The sequence below is a fragment of the Juglans regia genome, chromosome 10 (assembly GCF_001411555.2).
Source record: "Juglans regia cultivar Chandler chromosome 10, Walnut 2.0, whole genome shotgun sequence".
NCBI classification, from domain to species: Eukaryota; Viridiplantae; Streptophyta; class Magnoliopsida; order Fagales; family Juglandaceae; genus Juglans; species Juglans regia.
Window position 1 is genome coordinate 12662055 of NC_049910.1, and position 16928 is coordinate 12678982.

Sequence of the window (16928 nt, forward strand, 5' to 3'; positions counted from 1 at the left end):
ACTATTTTTTTCATTTTCTCATCTTAGTATCAAGAGCTCGGCACAACCCAACAGCCATTTGCGACTATGACTTCACTATCTCTCAATGTTGGAAATTTCATTATACTCAAACTCAGTCCCACAAACTATCCCTTGTGGCGTGAACAAGCCTTGGCACTTGCTGAAAGCCAAGAACTGCTCGGCCACCTTACCAATGAAGATCCTTCCCCACCTAAATACACCACACTAGACATCAATAATACTTCAACTGCAGACACTTCTGCACCTAGGCTGACCGAAGCCTACATTACTTGGCGCAAGACCGATCGCCTTCTCTGAGGATGGATAATCGGTACACTCTCTGAAGAAACACTTGGTCTCGTCGTGAGCCTTGACACGACAAATGCAGTTTGGGAAGCTCAGAAAAGGGCCTATGCAGAAGATTCACAAGAACGTGAATTCACACTCAGATAACAAGTGACATACCTTCGGAAAGAAGATGACAAAACAATTGGAGAACATATTCGAACCTTCAAAGTTTATGTGACTTCTAGCTGCAATTGGGAAACCAGTCCCAGACAAAGAAAATGTATTTTGTCTCCTCACTAGTCTAACTCCTCAATATGAAACTTTTACCACTACTATGCTTAAACCACCAACACCATCATACTCTGAGCTAGTCTCAAAACTTCAAAGCCTTGAGCAACGACCCAATTGGTTCTCAAATCATACAAATGTCACCAACTCTTTCACTCCTCAAATGGCGTTCTACGGCCAACAACAACGCCAACTTCAACAATCCTCCTCAGGATATCAAGGCAACAAACACTTCAAATGGAAGGGGATTTCAAGCGCAACAACCAAAGGACCTAAATCGAGGCTACTCCAACTCCACGTCAAGCACTCAACAAAGACGCCATCCACCACTTGGTGAACGACAAATGACACTTGCTGAAAGATACCTTTACAGAGAAGAAAAATGCCAATATTGTGGCATGGTGGGACACATTGCAAAGATATGTTGGTGGGTGCCAAAAAAACCAACTCAACATGAAAACATACCACAAGCTCTGGCAGCACTCACCCTAGATAACACCATCACTGAAACTGAATGGACCTCCGACACAGGAGCCTCAAACCACATGACAAGTAAGCCAGGTATGTTAACTAATATTCAAAAATACTCTGGTGCAGATTCGGTTCTCATTGGTGATGGTTCTTCTCTACCAATTTTCGGTATTGGAGATTCAAGCATAAAACAAAGAGATAAAATCTTACCTCTTAATAATGTCTTGCTAGTTCCTCATTTGAAAACAAATTTGCTTTCGGTAAGTCAACTAACAAGTCAGTTTCCAATTAGATATGAATTTACTAATGTTGATTTTTGTATTAAGGATCGAAAAACAGGACAACCAGTGATCACAAGGAGGCGCAAGGGTGATGTTTATGTTCTACCCAATTCACCGGAGCTCTATTTTTCTCATCGTTTCAAATTTGGCTCCATAGAAATTTGGCATCAACGCTTAGGACATCCATAATCTTCTGCTTTACATTTTCTAAAAAATAAAGGCTTAATTGATGTTATTGGCAATATGAAACCCGATCATATATGTGATAGCTATCAACTAGGGAAGCTTAGTAGATTACCATTTTCTTGTTCTCAGCATTCAAGTTCTAGTATATTTGAAAATTTTCATTGTGATTTGTGGGGACCCACTCCTATTTTATCAATTGGAAGATTTCGATATTATGCTTGTTTAGTTGATGATTTTTTAAAATATACTTGGATTATTTCCCTGCAACATAAATCTGATTTTGGGAATGCTTATCTCGCCTTTGAACAATATGCTCATCGACAGTTTAATAAAAAAATCAAGATTTTTCACTCAGATGGGGGAGGAGAATTCATAAACTCTAAGTTATCTTCTCACTTTCTTTCCACTCGAGTCGTTCATCAAGTCTCATGCCCATATACTCCAGAACAAATAGGTATGGTTGAAAGGCGACATAGGATAATAAGAGAACTTGGAATGACTATGCTATTCCATAGCGATGCTCCTTTATTTTTATGGGTAGAAGCCTCTACCACGGTTGTCTACTTAATAAATTGGTTACCTTCATCTACTCTTCACTCTGAAACTCCATACTTTAAATTGCATGGCACTCACCAAGATTACACCTCACTTCATGTCTTTGGTTCTAAATGTTTTCCTTATACGTGGGATACATGGCAACACAAATTTGATCCAAAAACAATTCTATGTCTTCGTTGGATATAGTGATAAACATAAAAGATACAAATGCTTTCATCCTACTAGTAGGAAGTTTTTTATTTCTCGCCATGTGGTCTTTGAAGAATTATTTTTCCCTTATAAAACCACACGGAACCAAAGTATTGCACCACCAACATCACATGTAATGAGCATCTTTGATTCATGGTTACCTAACATTACCACGTCTTCTACTGCAGGAACTGGACAACAAATATCCTCACCACCATGCTCAAGTCCCTTACCTACAACATCTTTGCAAAACTCAACAGCCTTGAGTACAAATTCCATCCCCGAAACAACTGGAAGTCAGCAACTTCTATCTTAAACAGAGGCACAACAGTAGCCACAACACTCAAATCACTTACTACCTCAAATGCACACTGAAACAATTAATCAACCTATACATATACCTCATTCATGAATTGAAAACAACATACAACACACAACAGCTCAAGCTCAAATACCACACCAGCAACGCTCAACTCACCCACTACCTAAAATGCCCACCGAAACAAATCACCAACCCATACACATACCTCCTTCAGAAACTGAACAAACTGACATACACACACCACCCAGCCAACTCAAGTTCAAACATCACAGTAGCCCTTATGTAGGGGTGGGCTCCGACTCCGACGGAGTCGGAGTTGTCATTTCCGACCTCCGACTCCGACAAAAGTCGGAGCCAAAATTCCCCTCCGACTCCGACTCCGAACGTAGTCGGAGTCCGATTCCGATCGGAGGTCGGAGCTCCGACCTCCGATAGGAACTCCGAACGGAGGTCGGAGCTCCGACCTCCGTTCGGAGTTCTGAACTCAATTTCAGATTTTTTTTTTATTATTATTATTTAAATTTTGTTGTTCAATTTCGTTTCAGATAGTGGGCAACATATATATATTTTTTTTAAAAGTGAACCATCTACAAATATTTGGTTTATTCAAGAGTTTTCAATAATTTAAATATTCGTTCTGATTTTGTTACTGAATTTTGATTATATATTTAATTTGTTTTATGTCCGCCTGAAATTTAGCATTAAAAGTGCTCATAACTCATGAGTTGAAAATTACACAAATTTAAAATTTTATAGAAAAGAATGATGGTACGAATTTGTATAATTCGATTAATTTCAGTTGGATAATAAATTATAAACTTTTGAGAGAGGATGGATAAGTACTAATAGAAATTATAGAATAAAGAGTACTTATCCCACGTCTTTGCTCGGGATATAAGTACATAAATATAACTATATAAATAATTTAAAAAGTAAATAACATGTATGATGCAGCCATAAGTTATAACAGTCTCATTTATAACGTAATAACAATATGACTCAGTCTTGAAATATAACTACATAAAAATTAAACACGGGTTTCACTCAAACCCCAATGTTCCATTGGTCACGCCTGAAATAAAGATAGAAAGTAGCAATCAATAGATGAAAAAAAATTGATAATAAAAAAATGAATACGGTAAAAGAATAATTTGATTCTTACCAAGAAAGGAGGTTCTCTCAACTCCATCCCAACTCTCAAGTAGCGTCCGTTCCAAACTCTCAATCATCGGTAATTATGTTAGGGTTCACAATTAGATCTATAAAATCATAAAAAGTAGAAGTTAGAAACATTAAAAATAATTAAATCATCATTTAAAAGCATATAAACTTACCCGATTCAAGCCTATAGCTCTCGGCATCAACGCCAACGGTATCTAGTCCAATGGGCGTTTCACTTATCCAATTCTGTGTGCAAACGAGGGCCTCCACGGTTGACGGTGACAATGAACTCCGATAAGCATCCAACACGCGACCTCCAGTGCTAAATGCCGACTCTGAGGCAACCGTAGTGACAGGAATGGCTAGCACATCTCGGGCCACACGGGAAAGGACTGGATACTTGGTGGAATTAACTTTCCACCAAGTTAATAACTGAAATACATCACTAGGTGCCTCGACAGCTTCCATAAAATATCGTTCAACCTCAGATGTACAATGCATAATATTCCTTGTTGACATGAGTTGATGATACTGCCGTATAATACGATTGCCTCTAACCCCTACAGATGGGTCAGTATCACCTGAGGAAACTGTCGATCCTGTCGGCCTCGAATGTGAGGAGCTACCAACTGCGGATGAAGGCTGAGCACTAGTACTGTAGTGATGATATAAGTCATCAACATCACTTTTTAGCAATCTAATAAACTCTCCAGCCTTCACTGCCCCGAGGACGGAATTTACCCAAAATTCTAGAACGGCCAACTTAACTCGGGGGTCAAGGATCACAGCCACAAATAGCAATCTATTTATCTTCTCAATATTCCCCCAATATTTATCATATTTGATCTTCATCCTCGTAGCCATATCAGATAACAATCCAGCAGAGTCAGTACAACTATTTTCCAACTGGAAGTGAAGCTCCGAGAGCTCACTGAAAAATGAGTTCGCAGTCGTATATTTGGATCCAGATAGTCGCATGGTTATCTCATAAAAAGTTCTTAAAAATTCAACAAAATAACTCACACTGGTCCAATCATGTGCGTCTGGCGCACCGAGCCCCTGTCCTACTGGCTCCAACAAAGCATACCTCAGGCCCCCATCCTCGACCTCCATCCGCTCGAATGCTTTTTGGTACTTCTGTGCCACATCCAACATCATGTATGTAGAATTCCATCGAGTCGGAACGTCCAAGCACAGCATACTAGAACATTCAATCTTCAAATCTTCTGCTATTGCCTTAAACTTGGCAAGCCTTTGAGGGGAACCCCTCACATATCGTACAATGTTGCGGACTCGGGTTATGGAATCATGAACCTCTTTTAATCCCTCAACAACTATGAGGTTAATGATATGAGCACAGCATCGAACGTGAATAAACTCGTGGGCCCGAATGACATCATCTCTCACCGTCGTGTTCCGCTTAAACCAATCAATTGCTGTTTCATTCGCACTGGCATTGTCAACTGTAATACACAGCACTTTTCGAATTCCCCAGTCCTTTAAACAATCATCCATCTTCGCCCCAATGGATGCACCTTTATGATCCACAATTTCTTTAAAACCAATAATTTTTTTATGCAAAATCCACTCACTGTCAATGTAGTGTGCTGTGATACACATGTAGCAGACGTTCTGTATGGAAGTCCATGTGTCAGTCGTAAAAGACACTCTCTGGCCAGTGGTAATAAACATCTTCCTCATCTCCTCCTTGTCCTTCACATGCCTCTTCATACAATCTCGCATCACTGTATACCGTGATGGAATGGGAAATCGTGGCTCAACAAAATTTAGAAACTTTCGAAAGCCTCTTTTCTCGACTGTGGTAAATGGCATCTCATCAGTAATTATCATCTCTGCAAGCATGTCCCTCAACATCTTCTCACTGTATTGAGGGATGACCAATTTCTTAGTCTGTGTACCATCAGTGGCTGTAGAAGTTTGGTAACTGAGGTTCGTCTGATCAGTGGCTTGCAATCCCTTTGCTATCTTATATCGTTGGCAACCATTTAGATGTGCTATTAACACACTGGTACCTTGCTTCTTCGAATGGCATCCACAAAGTGATCCACAGTAATGGCATCTTGCCACTGGGTTCGCAATTTCACTAGGAATTTTGGTGAAATGCTCCCATGTCCACGACCTCTTTTTAGAAGGTCGTGGTGGTTGATCTTGCTCAATGGGCATCTCCTCCTCCTCGTTGAACATATCTTCATCCTCTATATCAACTGGGAGTGGGAGTCGACTACTCGCACAAGATGTAGCTGCTCTAGATGTAGCTGCCCTAGATGTGGCTCTAAGGGTGGAAGTACCCACCGGTGTAGGAGTTGTAGCATTGGCATCCGCCACATCCCCTTGTGGACGATCATCTCCACTATGTCTAGGATCCATATCACAATCAATGAAGCTGAAAAAATTAAATTAGAAGCAAAAAATTAGTTTAAAAATAAACTAGGCTATTGTATTATACAATAGGACATGTATTATTGTATCATAATAATACATGTATCGATGTATTATTACATTGAGGTTCGGTTGATGTGCGCTTGACTCAGACGAACCCATCTGGATGGGTTCGCTCGACGTGCGCTCGAGCAGAAGCCATACAGAGAGGTTCGCTCGACGTGCGCTCGACGTAGTGCTCGAGCAGAACCCATCCAGAAAGGTTCGCTCGATGTGCGCTCGAAGTGGCGCTCGAGCAGAACTCATCCAGAAAGGTTCGCTCGATGTGCGCTCGAAGTGGCGCTCGAGCAGAACTCTTCCAGAGAGGTTCGCTCGATGTGCGCTCGACGTGGAGCTCGAGCAGAATCAATCCAGAGAGGTTCGCTCGACATGCGCTCGACGTGGCGCTCGAGCATAATCCATACCAAGAGGATTGCTCGACCTGCGCTCAACGTCGCGCTCGAGCAGAATCCATACAGAGAGTTTCGCTCGACGTAGCGCTCGAGCAGAACTCTTCCAGAGAGGTTCGCTTGACTTCCGCTCGACATATCGCTCGAGCCAATGTTCAATACAACGTGCGCTCGACTTGCGCTCGACACCTCGCTCGAGCGCAAGTCTTCAAAACAATGTAAAATTCATGTTTTTGAGCGCCGTGTTGGGGACTATATTGAATATTCAATACACAAGAATCACAACTGCTGGCTCCAATTCATAAGAGACGTGCTTGAATTAAATTTAGGGCTCACCGTAGGTGGAAGCTGAACAGAGGGACGGCGGCAGGGAGGAGCAACGACGAACGGTGTTCTGAAGAACGCGAAGACGGAGGGTTCACACTTCACTGGTTCAGTCACTGGGACGGGAGACGCGAGAGAGAAGTGAAGGAGGAAGAAGAAGTGAAGAAGGAAGAAGAAGAAGTGAAAAGGAAGAGGAACGAGTCGAACGACGTTCTGAAGAAGAAGCTCCTTCAAGAAGGAACTTCCGAAACGACGCCGTTCCATATTAAGTGGAACGGTGTCGTTCAATAATTTTTTTTTAAACCCAGCTCCAAAACGACGTCGTTTTACAACTGGGTTTTTAAAAAAAATTCGGAGTCGGAGTCGGAGCTCCTTGGAGCTCCGACTCCGACTCCGACTCCGAATAATTATTCGGAGCTACTCCGAATTCCGACAACTCCGACTCTGTCGGAGTCGGCATCGGAGCGGAGGTCGGACGGAGTCGGAATTCTCGAAATTTTGCACACCCCTACCCTTATGTTTTATGGTGACTCGGTCACAAAGAGGAATAATTAAACCCAATCCAAAGTATGCCTTAACCTCCTCTATATCTTCAACCAATGTCCCTCGAGAATCTCATAACATACGATCTGCTCTTGCTCACCTTGGGTGGAAAGCAGCAATGGATGAAGAGATTGAGGCAATTCACAAAAATCAGACTTGGAAACTTGTTCCATGTACCTCGAACATGCATGTTATTGGGTCTAAATGGGTGCTCAAGCCAAAACTCAAACCCGATGGTTCGTTGGATAGACTCAAAGCTCGAGTTGTGGCAAAAGGATATCATCAAGCTGACGGGTTGGATTACACAGAGACCTTCTCTTCAGTCATCAAACCTGGAACTATCCGTATTGTCCTCACCATAACACTTGTTCAAAACTGGCCCATATGTCAACTTGACGTAAAAAATGCTTTCTTACGTGGTTTAATTTTGGAAGAAATTTACATGGAACAACCTCTAGGAATGGTTGACTCGCAATAACCAAAACATGTTTGCAAGCTTCAAAAGGCCCTCTATGGACTCAAACAAGCACCTCGTGCTTGGTTTGATAGGTTTAGTGCTTTTTAGTTAAAATATGAATTTTTTTGTAGTTTAGCAGACCCATCTTTATTTGTTTATCATTCTAACCTTGGGACACTAATTTTTCTTCTTTATGTAGATGATATGCTACTAACTGGTTCCTCTATAGCTCTAGTTTCGACCTTTATTCAACTCTTGAGCTCTAAATTTGCAATGAAGGACTTGGGGTTAATCCATCACTTCTTAAGCATCGAAGACAACAAATGGTCTTCATCTTTCCTAAACACACTATGCACTCACCATCCTTGAATGTGCCAACATGGTTGATTGTAAGCTAATGAGCACACCCCTTGAAGCAAGAACTAAGACCTCGAAAAATGAAGCTTTGATGGAAGACCCAAGTTATTTTAGAGGATTTGTTGGTGCTTTAAAGTACCTAACTCTCACACGACTAGACCTCTCATATAGTGTTAATTATGTGTCTCAATTCATGCATACTCCCACTCTTGTGCATTTAAAAATGGTTCAGCATATCTTAAGATATGTTAAAGGAAACTATTGATATAAGATTACACTTTACTTCCAATACAACACTTGATATTTGTGCTTTTTCAGATGCAGATTGAGCGGGATGTCCCTCTACAAGGAGATCTACCACTGGATACTGCACTTTTCTTGGAAAAAATCTCATCTCCTGGTGTGCCAAAAAAACAACACACTATCTCACGATCCAGCACTGAAGCAGAATATAGAGCCATAGCAAACAGAGCAGCTGAACTCACATGGATGACATTTATCCTCAAAGATCTTCATGTTTCGTTAGCCTCTACTCCGACTCTCTACTGTGACAACACAAGTGCTCTACATATGACAATTAATCTGGTGTTTCATGCTTGAAGTAAACACATCGAGTTGGATTCCATTTTGTGCACGAATGAGTTGCCCTTGGACTTCTCACCACTAAACACATCTCCACAACAAATCAAGTAGCAAACCTCTTCACCGAACCAATGTCTAAGGCTACTCTCAATAACTTTCAAAACAAACTCTGCCTCCAATCTCGGCACAGTTTGAGGGAGGGTATTAGCACATCCCAGCAACCCAGCTTGATTTGTGGGATTCAATGGAGCGAAAAGGTGTCTCAAAACTATTGGAGAAATAAGGATGAGAAATCCCGCAAATCATGCAATGTTGATGGAGAGATGTTGAAGGATAAGGAGTCTCAAGGGGCAACGGATTCAATCCAAAATGGTAATTCAAACAAGATAAGGATCTCCTAGGAAAGAGGTGAGCATATCTCGGATTCAACTAAAAATCATCCACCAGCAATATTTGAATTTCAAAGATGATAACAAAAGCAAATCATGGAGATCTCAGACTTGAAGCTGTCAGCACAATCTTTTAGGACTTTTTATGTTATTTGTCATGCGATTTTTCTTGTAACAAATTATTTATTTTTCATATTTAATAGTTGACGTTACTCTTCTGTAAAATGAAGTTTTGTAGTCGAGTGTTCATGTTGAATAACAGAGCTGCAGTATTTCCATTACTATTTTTTTCGTTTTCTCATCCATAACTAGTTATTCAAATTATCTAAATGACCATTTTAACGGCCTTGATGGCTACTTTGAACATTATTTAAGATCTTACATGATGTTTTTTTTTTTTTTTTTTGAGGAATAAGTTGTTTGAACATTTGTAGCATCAATTTTGCGAGTAATAATGAAATGATCTTTGAATAATAATGAAATAGTTTGAATTCAAATATTTTATTGAGTTTTGAGAAATGAGAAAAAAAATTGAAAATGGAAATAGAAAAAATTGAACAAAATCTCATTTTTTTGTTGTTTTTTGCCCATTAGGAGATTACCAGATTGCTCTGATATCAGATCTTGCTGGGTTTTCCGAGGAGCATAGAGATTGCAAGAATAAAAGAATGAATTAATCAATACTGGTCCATGGGGATTAATCTACAATCGAAAATTAAGAAATAGCAATTCTCTTTCAATTCTCTCATTTCCACACAATAAGGTATATATATGCATATATATATATATATATATAGATATATATCAACTCCAATGGTTCCCACAAGTAGAAGCATGAAATTAGATAAAAAAGAAGGCTGCAATCATAGAATTATTCCAATTACAATATGGAGAGCTCATAATTAAGGGTTTTACTATACATCAGTCACTATTCACCTCCACACCTCATACCTGACAGTTTTTTTTTTTTTTTCATAGGGTGTGGGGTAGTAAATAGTGATTGATGAAAAAAATTATTCCATAATTAAAAATCTCACCATGTTACAGAAACCCAATGATAGAAATTTTAATCTCACCATTTAATTATTTAAGCCAGAGGAAAATAGAGTTGATAATGTTCATATTATCATTTGAATTCAATCACAACTTTCCCAATATTAGTGCTTGTGAAGAGGGAGCCTAAGCTCTCCAAGTAGCTCTCGATTCCATGGTAGATTGTGTACTTGGAACTAATCTTGCCCTCTTTTATGTAGCTCTCCATTTCCTTTGCAAAATCCCCAAAACGATCCAAATATGAACCCACCAAAAACCCTTCCATCCTTATCTCTTTACCTACAATATTCAGGAGATTTCTTACCCCATCTCTGTCCGTCCATTTCTGCATCAAACACATAAGCGGGAAACTTTAATATAGAGAATCATAAATATTTGCATCTCAACTACTACATGTTCATCCATTTTAAAGGAATAATATATGGTGACTGCAATGGTAGCATATTCATATGTTTCACCTTCTTATATTGAGATATCATGCCACAGATTGGAATCCGTGCATGCTTGTTAACGTGGTTGAGCACAGCCTCAAGCATTTCGCCACCAACATTGTCAAAATATATATCGATGCCATCAGGGAAGTACCTATAACATTTAAGATGGATAATTATGTATTGTAGAAAACAAGATATGCTTGTGGTGATGATACCACTAATTTAATTACATACAGGAGAAAATGTTAAATACTACTTACTTTCTTAAAGTAGCATCTAAATCAGTTTCCTTCTTGTAGTTGAATGCATCGTCATATCCAAAATCATCCTTTATGATTTTTACCTAAGAATCACAAACAACAAAGATATCAAATGTAAGAAACTAGTAAGAACATCTTACACGTGAAGCGAAAAAAGAAACAACAAAGTTAAGACAGGACACATGTATCATGTTTTAACCCTTGATCTTTAGAAAATTTCATCAATCTTGGATTTGAACAAGCCACCAGTTCCAACCTCTAAAACCACATGCCACCTAATACCTTGTTTTCCACTCATTATTTCTCTAGCTTAGTAGTTCTCCATTAATAAAAATCCATGTGTATATTTTACCAAGTATTGCAGGATCACGAGTCTGATCATGAGAAACAAGCAAGCAATGCATATAATCCTAATGATATGGCTAAATTTGGCATACAATAACGAAATTCATGTATATGTGGGGAGTCAAGAGCATATCACAAGGATTCGTCATAATATAGGCCAATAATGCAAAATACTAAACATCAGAAGTAGTTGCAAATACCTAAAGCATAATAGTTCCAACAGAGAACTCCAATAGAAGTGCCTTGAAGACTAGACAAACAATATAATGATTGTATTTGTCTAGACTATTGTCGTTCTAGCAATTTGTCGGGTTTAATGCGTAGATTATGCTAAAAGCTTTTCTAGATTTCCTAGACTTTTACTTTGTCGAGATTGTTGATTCGAAACTTAACAAAGAACATTTATGGTTTTAAAAATCTTTCTTCCTCCTATATAAAGAGAGAACGGGTTCCAAGCTCCACTCTTTATTCAGCTACTTGGTAACAGAACGTAATTTAACTAATGTAAGGCAGTCAATTGTTTAAATGTAACTGGTAATATTATAATCTGGCACATATTAGAGTGCCCTGTGCCCCTTTTGTTTCCTGATTTGGTTATGACAGGCAAGTATCCAATAATAAGTACATTAATAACTCTTTAGACAAGCTTGGTGATAGAAGGGTTTTAACGCTGTCATTCATCTCAAGTGTTGATGCGTGATAAAACACCATGTATGGCCTCTAGTATTCTTATTAAACAGTCTAATATTCCAATTAACAACTAGCAGCACTTCACCAGATACTGGGGTTGCATAGCATAAGACATACCTTCTCATCTGACCCGGTGCTGCCGACAACCCTGCAACCTTTGAGCTTAGCCAATTGTCCGGCATACATTCCGACCGCTCCAGCCGCAGCTGAAACAAACACATTCGACCCTGCCTTTGGCTCTCCCAACACTTCTATCCCCACCCATGCGGCAAATCCCGGTACCCCTATATATGTAGATATATATACTCCATTTTTCATATCTCATTGTACTGCCTAGCTTGAAATATTAACATCAATGATTGAGGAAAAAAACTAAAAAAAAAAATAATAATAATAATCCAACAACAAGAGTTACCTAGAGAGCTGAGATAATCTGGCAGTGGAACCCCAGATGTTGAATCAATCTTTCGTATTAACGACTTGGACGGTACCACACAATAATCGGCAATCGGAGAGAACGGATTAAGGACAATGTCACCCTCTTTGTAATTATTGTCCTTCGATCGAATTACTCTTCCAATTGAAGATGCAGTGATTACCTGCGATACCGTTTTCACTTTTCACATTTATAACATTTAGGAAGAATATTTCATCATATTTTATTTTATTATTATATTTTTTTAAAATTTTTTACATAAAATATAATAAATAATTTAACTTTTTTAAATTTTAAAATAATGATAATATTATTAAAAAAAATATTCTAATAATATTTTATTCAATTTTTAATTTTCAGATCAACTTATCTTATTTCAATTCACTATACATACAACACCTTAACAACTTTGAATATATCCTTCCACCGCTAATAAGGTTACGACGTCCAAGTTTTGTGAGAATGAAAAATTCTATTCATCATTCTTATATCTTATATTACATATAAGTTTTTAATTTTTTAATTTTTTAAATATGTGGTGTATAAATGATGAATGGAAAATTTTAATTAAATTAGAAAGAATAAAATTAAAAAAATTAAAAAATTAAAATAAGTGTAATATATAGACTAGTAGGGATGATACGTAGCTTTTTAAAAATAATATTTTCTTCTTATATTAGATTCATAGAATAATTTTATAAAAAATTTATAAAATTGACAATTATGATATGCCGTATTTATTTAACTGATCACGTGAATTTATAAAAAAACTTCTATAAAATCTCTTTATACATCAAATATTTTTCTATCATTTTTGAAGGAAAAAAAAAAAATTATGTGCGCGCTTTAGTTAAAAATGACCAGAGTGGCAGAGTTTATGTAATTTTTCTTTTATTTTTAGAATAAAAATAAAGGAGAAAATCTTAAACTGTGTTTGAGTACTCAAAACTTAAGGTTTAAGAGTATGTCTTGATTCTTTGAAAGGATAATGATAAGGTTATTATTTTTCTATTATCTATTTACTATTTTTTTGTATTTTATTTTTTTTAATTTTTTATTTTACTTAATAGTTAATGAAGTGATTATTAGTAAAATTATATATATTTTTAATTTTTTTTAATGATTAAGGATGTTAAAAAAAATACTTAAAAAAATAATAAAAAAAAAACTTCAAATACACTATAAGTAATAAATAGGTAGTTATATGAGTAATCCTATCATTACTCTTCTTTGAAAACCCAATGATATCTTTTAAGAATGTGTAATTTAGAAATCATTTATGTTTCGTTTGGTTCCTAAACTCATCTCAACTCATTATTACAATTTTTTTTAAATTTTAATATAAAATATAATAAATAATTCAAAATTTTCAAATATTAAAATAATAATATTAAAAAATAATATTCTAATAATATTTTATCATCTCAGCTCAACTCAATTTAACATCCAAACTCAGTTTAACTTAATTGTATATCATGTATCAAAACTTTAGATCTAAGATACCAAAATTTTAGGGGGTGGCTGGGTCGTCACCTCTTGCTAGCCAGAGATCCACCCTAGCTATGGAGATGGCTGCTGCACATGCACCACCACACACTGAGGGTGGATCTAGCCACCCTAATGCGAGGTGCCAGCAAACCACCCTGCCCAAAGTCGATCTCATCAACCCGGCATAACAAACTACCTTATATATACCAAGGTGCATATGATCTCTTAGAGTAGGTAGCCATGCACCCTATATATATATACATCGATATAGAAAAAATATATCGTCAAAGTCAGTGTCTAGATTATATTTAATAAAATATTTACATGACATAATTTTGATATATTTTACTTATAGATTTAAAGAATAAAATAATTTTTATATATATTTAAAAGAGTTAGTCAACATACAATCTTCATTTGGAGACTGTTCATATAAATTTATACAGTTATTTAAAAAAAAAATTAAATTAAAATAATATTTTTTTTAAATAATAATATTTTTTCCTTTTTATCTCAATTTATCAATAAAACTGCACATATAGTCTATGCAGTCTCCAAGCAAATAGAATTTCTCTATTTAAAAAGATAGATGTTGAGTTTTTTATTAGAAGGTGTAAATCTCCGATTTAGTTGTAGATAGGTTACGTGCGTACGTACCTCGTCAAGGTTGAACTGGGAGAAGTAAAGCCCGTCTTGCATGCCGGTCATTCTGGTTCGTTGGTAGGGATCTACGGAGATAAATAGGGTCTCGATAACGGCATGACCATCTGGTATGGAATCTCCGGCAAGGGAGAGAGTGACAGACCGGAGTTTGAGATGATCGGAGGTCAGAACTCCTTCTGGTGCATAGGCTGCCATGTACCATTCTTTGCTCTCTACCACCGTAGTAGCCATTCTTCTCTCTCCCGTCTTTGAGCAGCTCTTCTTATTTTGCTTTCTGTGTTAATTTGTGTGCATGTGTTTTGTCGTTGGGTGGGTGTTCTAACGTCGATCAGCTCTCAAAGTTAATTTCCATCAACTGTTACCGGAGGATGATGGACACAATAAAGTATATCCTTTTATTTTAACGGCGACCGATCATTAATATGATTAGGCTGCCATTGAGCTGCTAACGAATTCAGTGGAGACTAATTCAAATAAGGATATATATATATATATATATATATATATATATATATATATTTCGAGTTCTTCAAATAAGATTTTAGAGAATTGATATTTATAATGATAGAATATGCAAGTTTCGCGCATTCTCTTTAAAATAATTAGATAAATCTGGATCACCATGAAAAAATCAAATTTTTAATTGTAAATTCTATTTTTTTTAAAATGAGTACGCGAGACTTGCAAACTCTAAAACTGTATCTAGCATTCCTCAAAATTTTAATATATTTATTTGAATTCGGCTTATCGAGCAGTTTTTATTAAAAAAAACTAACTTATTTTCTTTTAATCAATATAAAATATTTTTAATTTTGCAATAAATTCTAAACATTTAACTATTCATCAATCAAATAGTTTTATTACAACCAAATAGTTTTTATTAAAAATAAATCTTATTAATGGACATTTTATAATATAAATTAACTTGAACTTTTAAATTGAAAAAGTAATATATAAGAACTTAATAAATTAAACCATTTAATATATATATATATATATATTTATGGATAGATCATAACATGATAAGTCATAAGTCCTGGTTAAGTAATATATCATTGTTAAATATAAATATTTATGAAGATATTATATATAGCATACATTACTAAATAGAATAATGCTAGATATAGTATTAATGTGTGCAAGTCTCCCACATTTTTTCATGTAAGTGTTAGATTTATCTACTTCTTTTAAAGGGGCGCATGGAACTTGAAGACTCTAATACTACAAATATGATGTCATTTCTCTAATAAATATTATGTTTAGTGTATTACAAGTGCCATATGACATAACTATATAGTTATAGTGTATAAGTTATTCTACATATATTGCAATATAGAAATATAATAATATGCAACTATAAGTTATAAATAATAAATACCGAAGACATTGTGGGATGGTCAAGAAGCACAAAAGAAAATTAATAAAATTACGATGACCACACAACACAAGATCAAAATTTGTGAGTCAACCAAGCAACATGTTTCTCGTTCCATCCACTTTTTGGCGTTTTTCAATTATTTTAAGGATGTATTTTTCTAAATTTTAAGGATGTTTTTTTTTTTTTCTAAATTCCAAGTAAAACTAGGTTGATAACTTACTACAATACGTCAACAGATTTGATTGTTGCATCAAACCCTAATAACTAGTTATTCAAATGATCGAAATGACCATTTTAATGGCCATGATGGCTACTTCGAATATGATTTAAAATCTTACATTTTTTTAGGAAGGACTCGTTTCGATACTTTTAAGTAATTTAAAATTTTGTTATTAGTAATGAAATGGCTTGAGTTAAAATGTTTTATTGAACATTTGAAAATGAGATAGAAATAATTTCATATTATTTTTTGTGAAAGAAAAGAGAAATGACTTAATATATATATATATATATATATTTTAAAGTTTGAAAAAGTATATTATTGATATTATTGATGTTTGTATCTTATTGATTTTATGTATTTTTTATGTATATTATTGATGTTTGTATCTTATTTTGAAACTTGTAAAAGTTATAACGATTAGGTAACGATCAGATGAAAATTTTGAAAATTTGAAATTGAAAAATATTTTGTATTTGAGCAGAGGTGTAACTAGTTCGGTTCAGTTAGGTTTTGAACATATTTTATAACCGAATCAACTGGAAGTCAGCAACTTCTATCTTAAACAGAGGCACAGCAGTAGCCACAACACTCAAATCACTTACTACCTCAAATGCACACTGAAACAATTAATCAACCTATACATATACCTCATTCATGAATTGAAAACAACATACAACACACAACAGCTCAAGCTCAAATACCACACCAGCAAC

The 16928-nt window shown here is 36.0% G+C and overlaps 1 protein-coding gene across 1 annotated transcript; it reads right to left on the reverse strand.

Moving 5' to 3' along the window:
• Nucleotides 1-10062: 10062 nt before the first annotated feature.
• LOC109011651 (2-alkenal reductase (NADP(+)-dependent)-like) lies at nucleotides 10063-15141 on the reverse strand. Its single transcript, XM_035694542.1, has 6 exons — nucleotides 14609-15141; nucleotides 12443-12626; nucleotides 12145-12311; nucleotides 10993-11075; nucleotides 10757-10883; nucleotides 10063-10623 (listed from the first exon to the last, which is right to left on the reverse strand). The coding sequence occupies exons 1-6, from the start codon at nucleotides 14843-14845 to the stop codon at nucleotides 10372-10374; spliced, it is 1050 nt and encodes a 349-aa protein (XP_035550435.1). The 5' UTR covers nucleotides 14846-15141; the 3' UTR covers nucleotides 10063-10371.
• Nucleotides 15142-16928: the final 1787 nt, after the last annotated feature.

Bases quoted from the DNA above. Each gene is read 5' to 3' on its own strand.
- LOC109011651 (XM_035694542.1), bottom strand. From the start codon at position 14,845: ATGGCTACTACGGTGGTAGAGAGCAAAGAATGGTACATGGCAGCCTAT. The intron at 12,627-14,608 runs GTACGTACGCAC...ACGGTATCGCAG, and splicing joins CCCAGTTCAACCTTGACGAG to GTAATCACTGCATCTTCAAT. The intron at 10,624-10,756 runs GTGAAACATATG...TGTTTGATGCAG, and splicing joins TGATATCTCAATATAAGAAG to AAATGGACGGACAGAGATGG.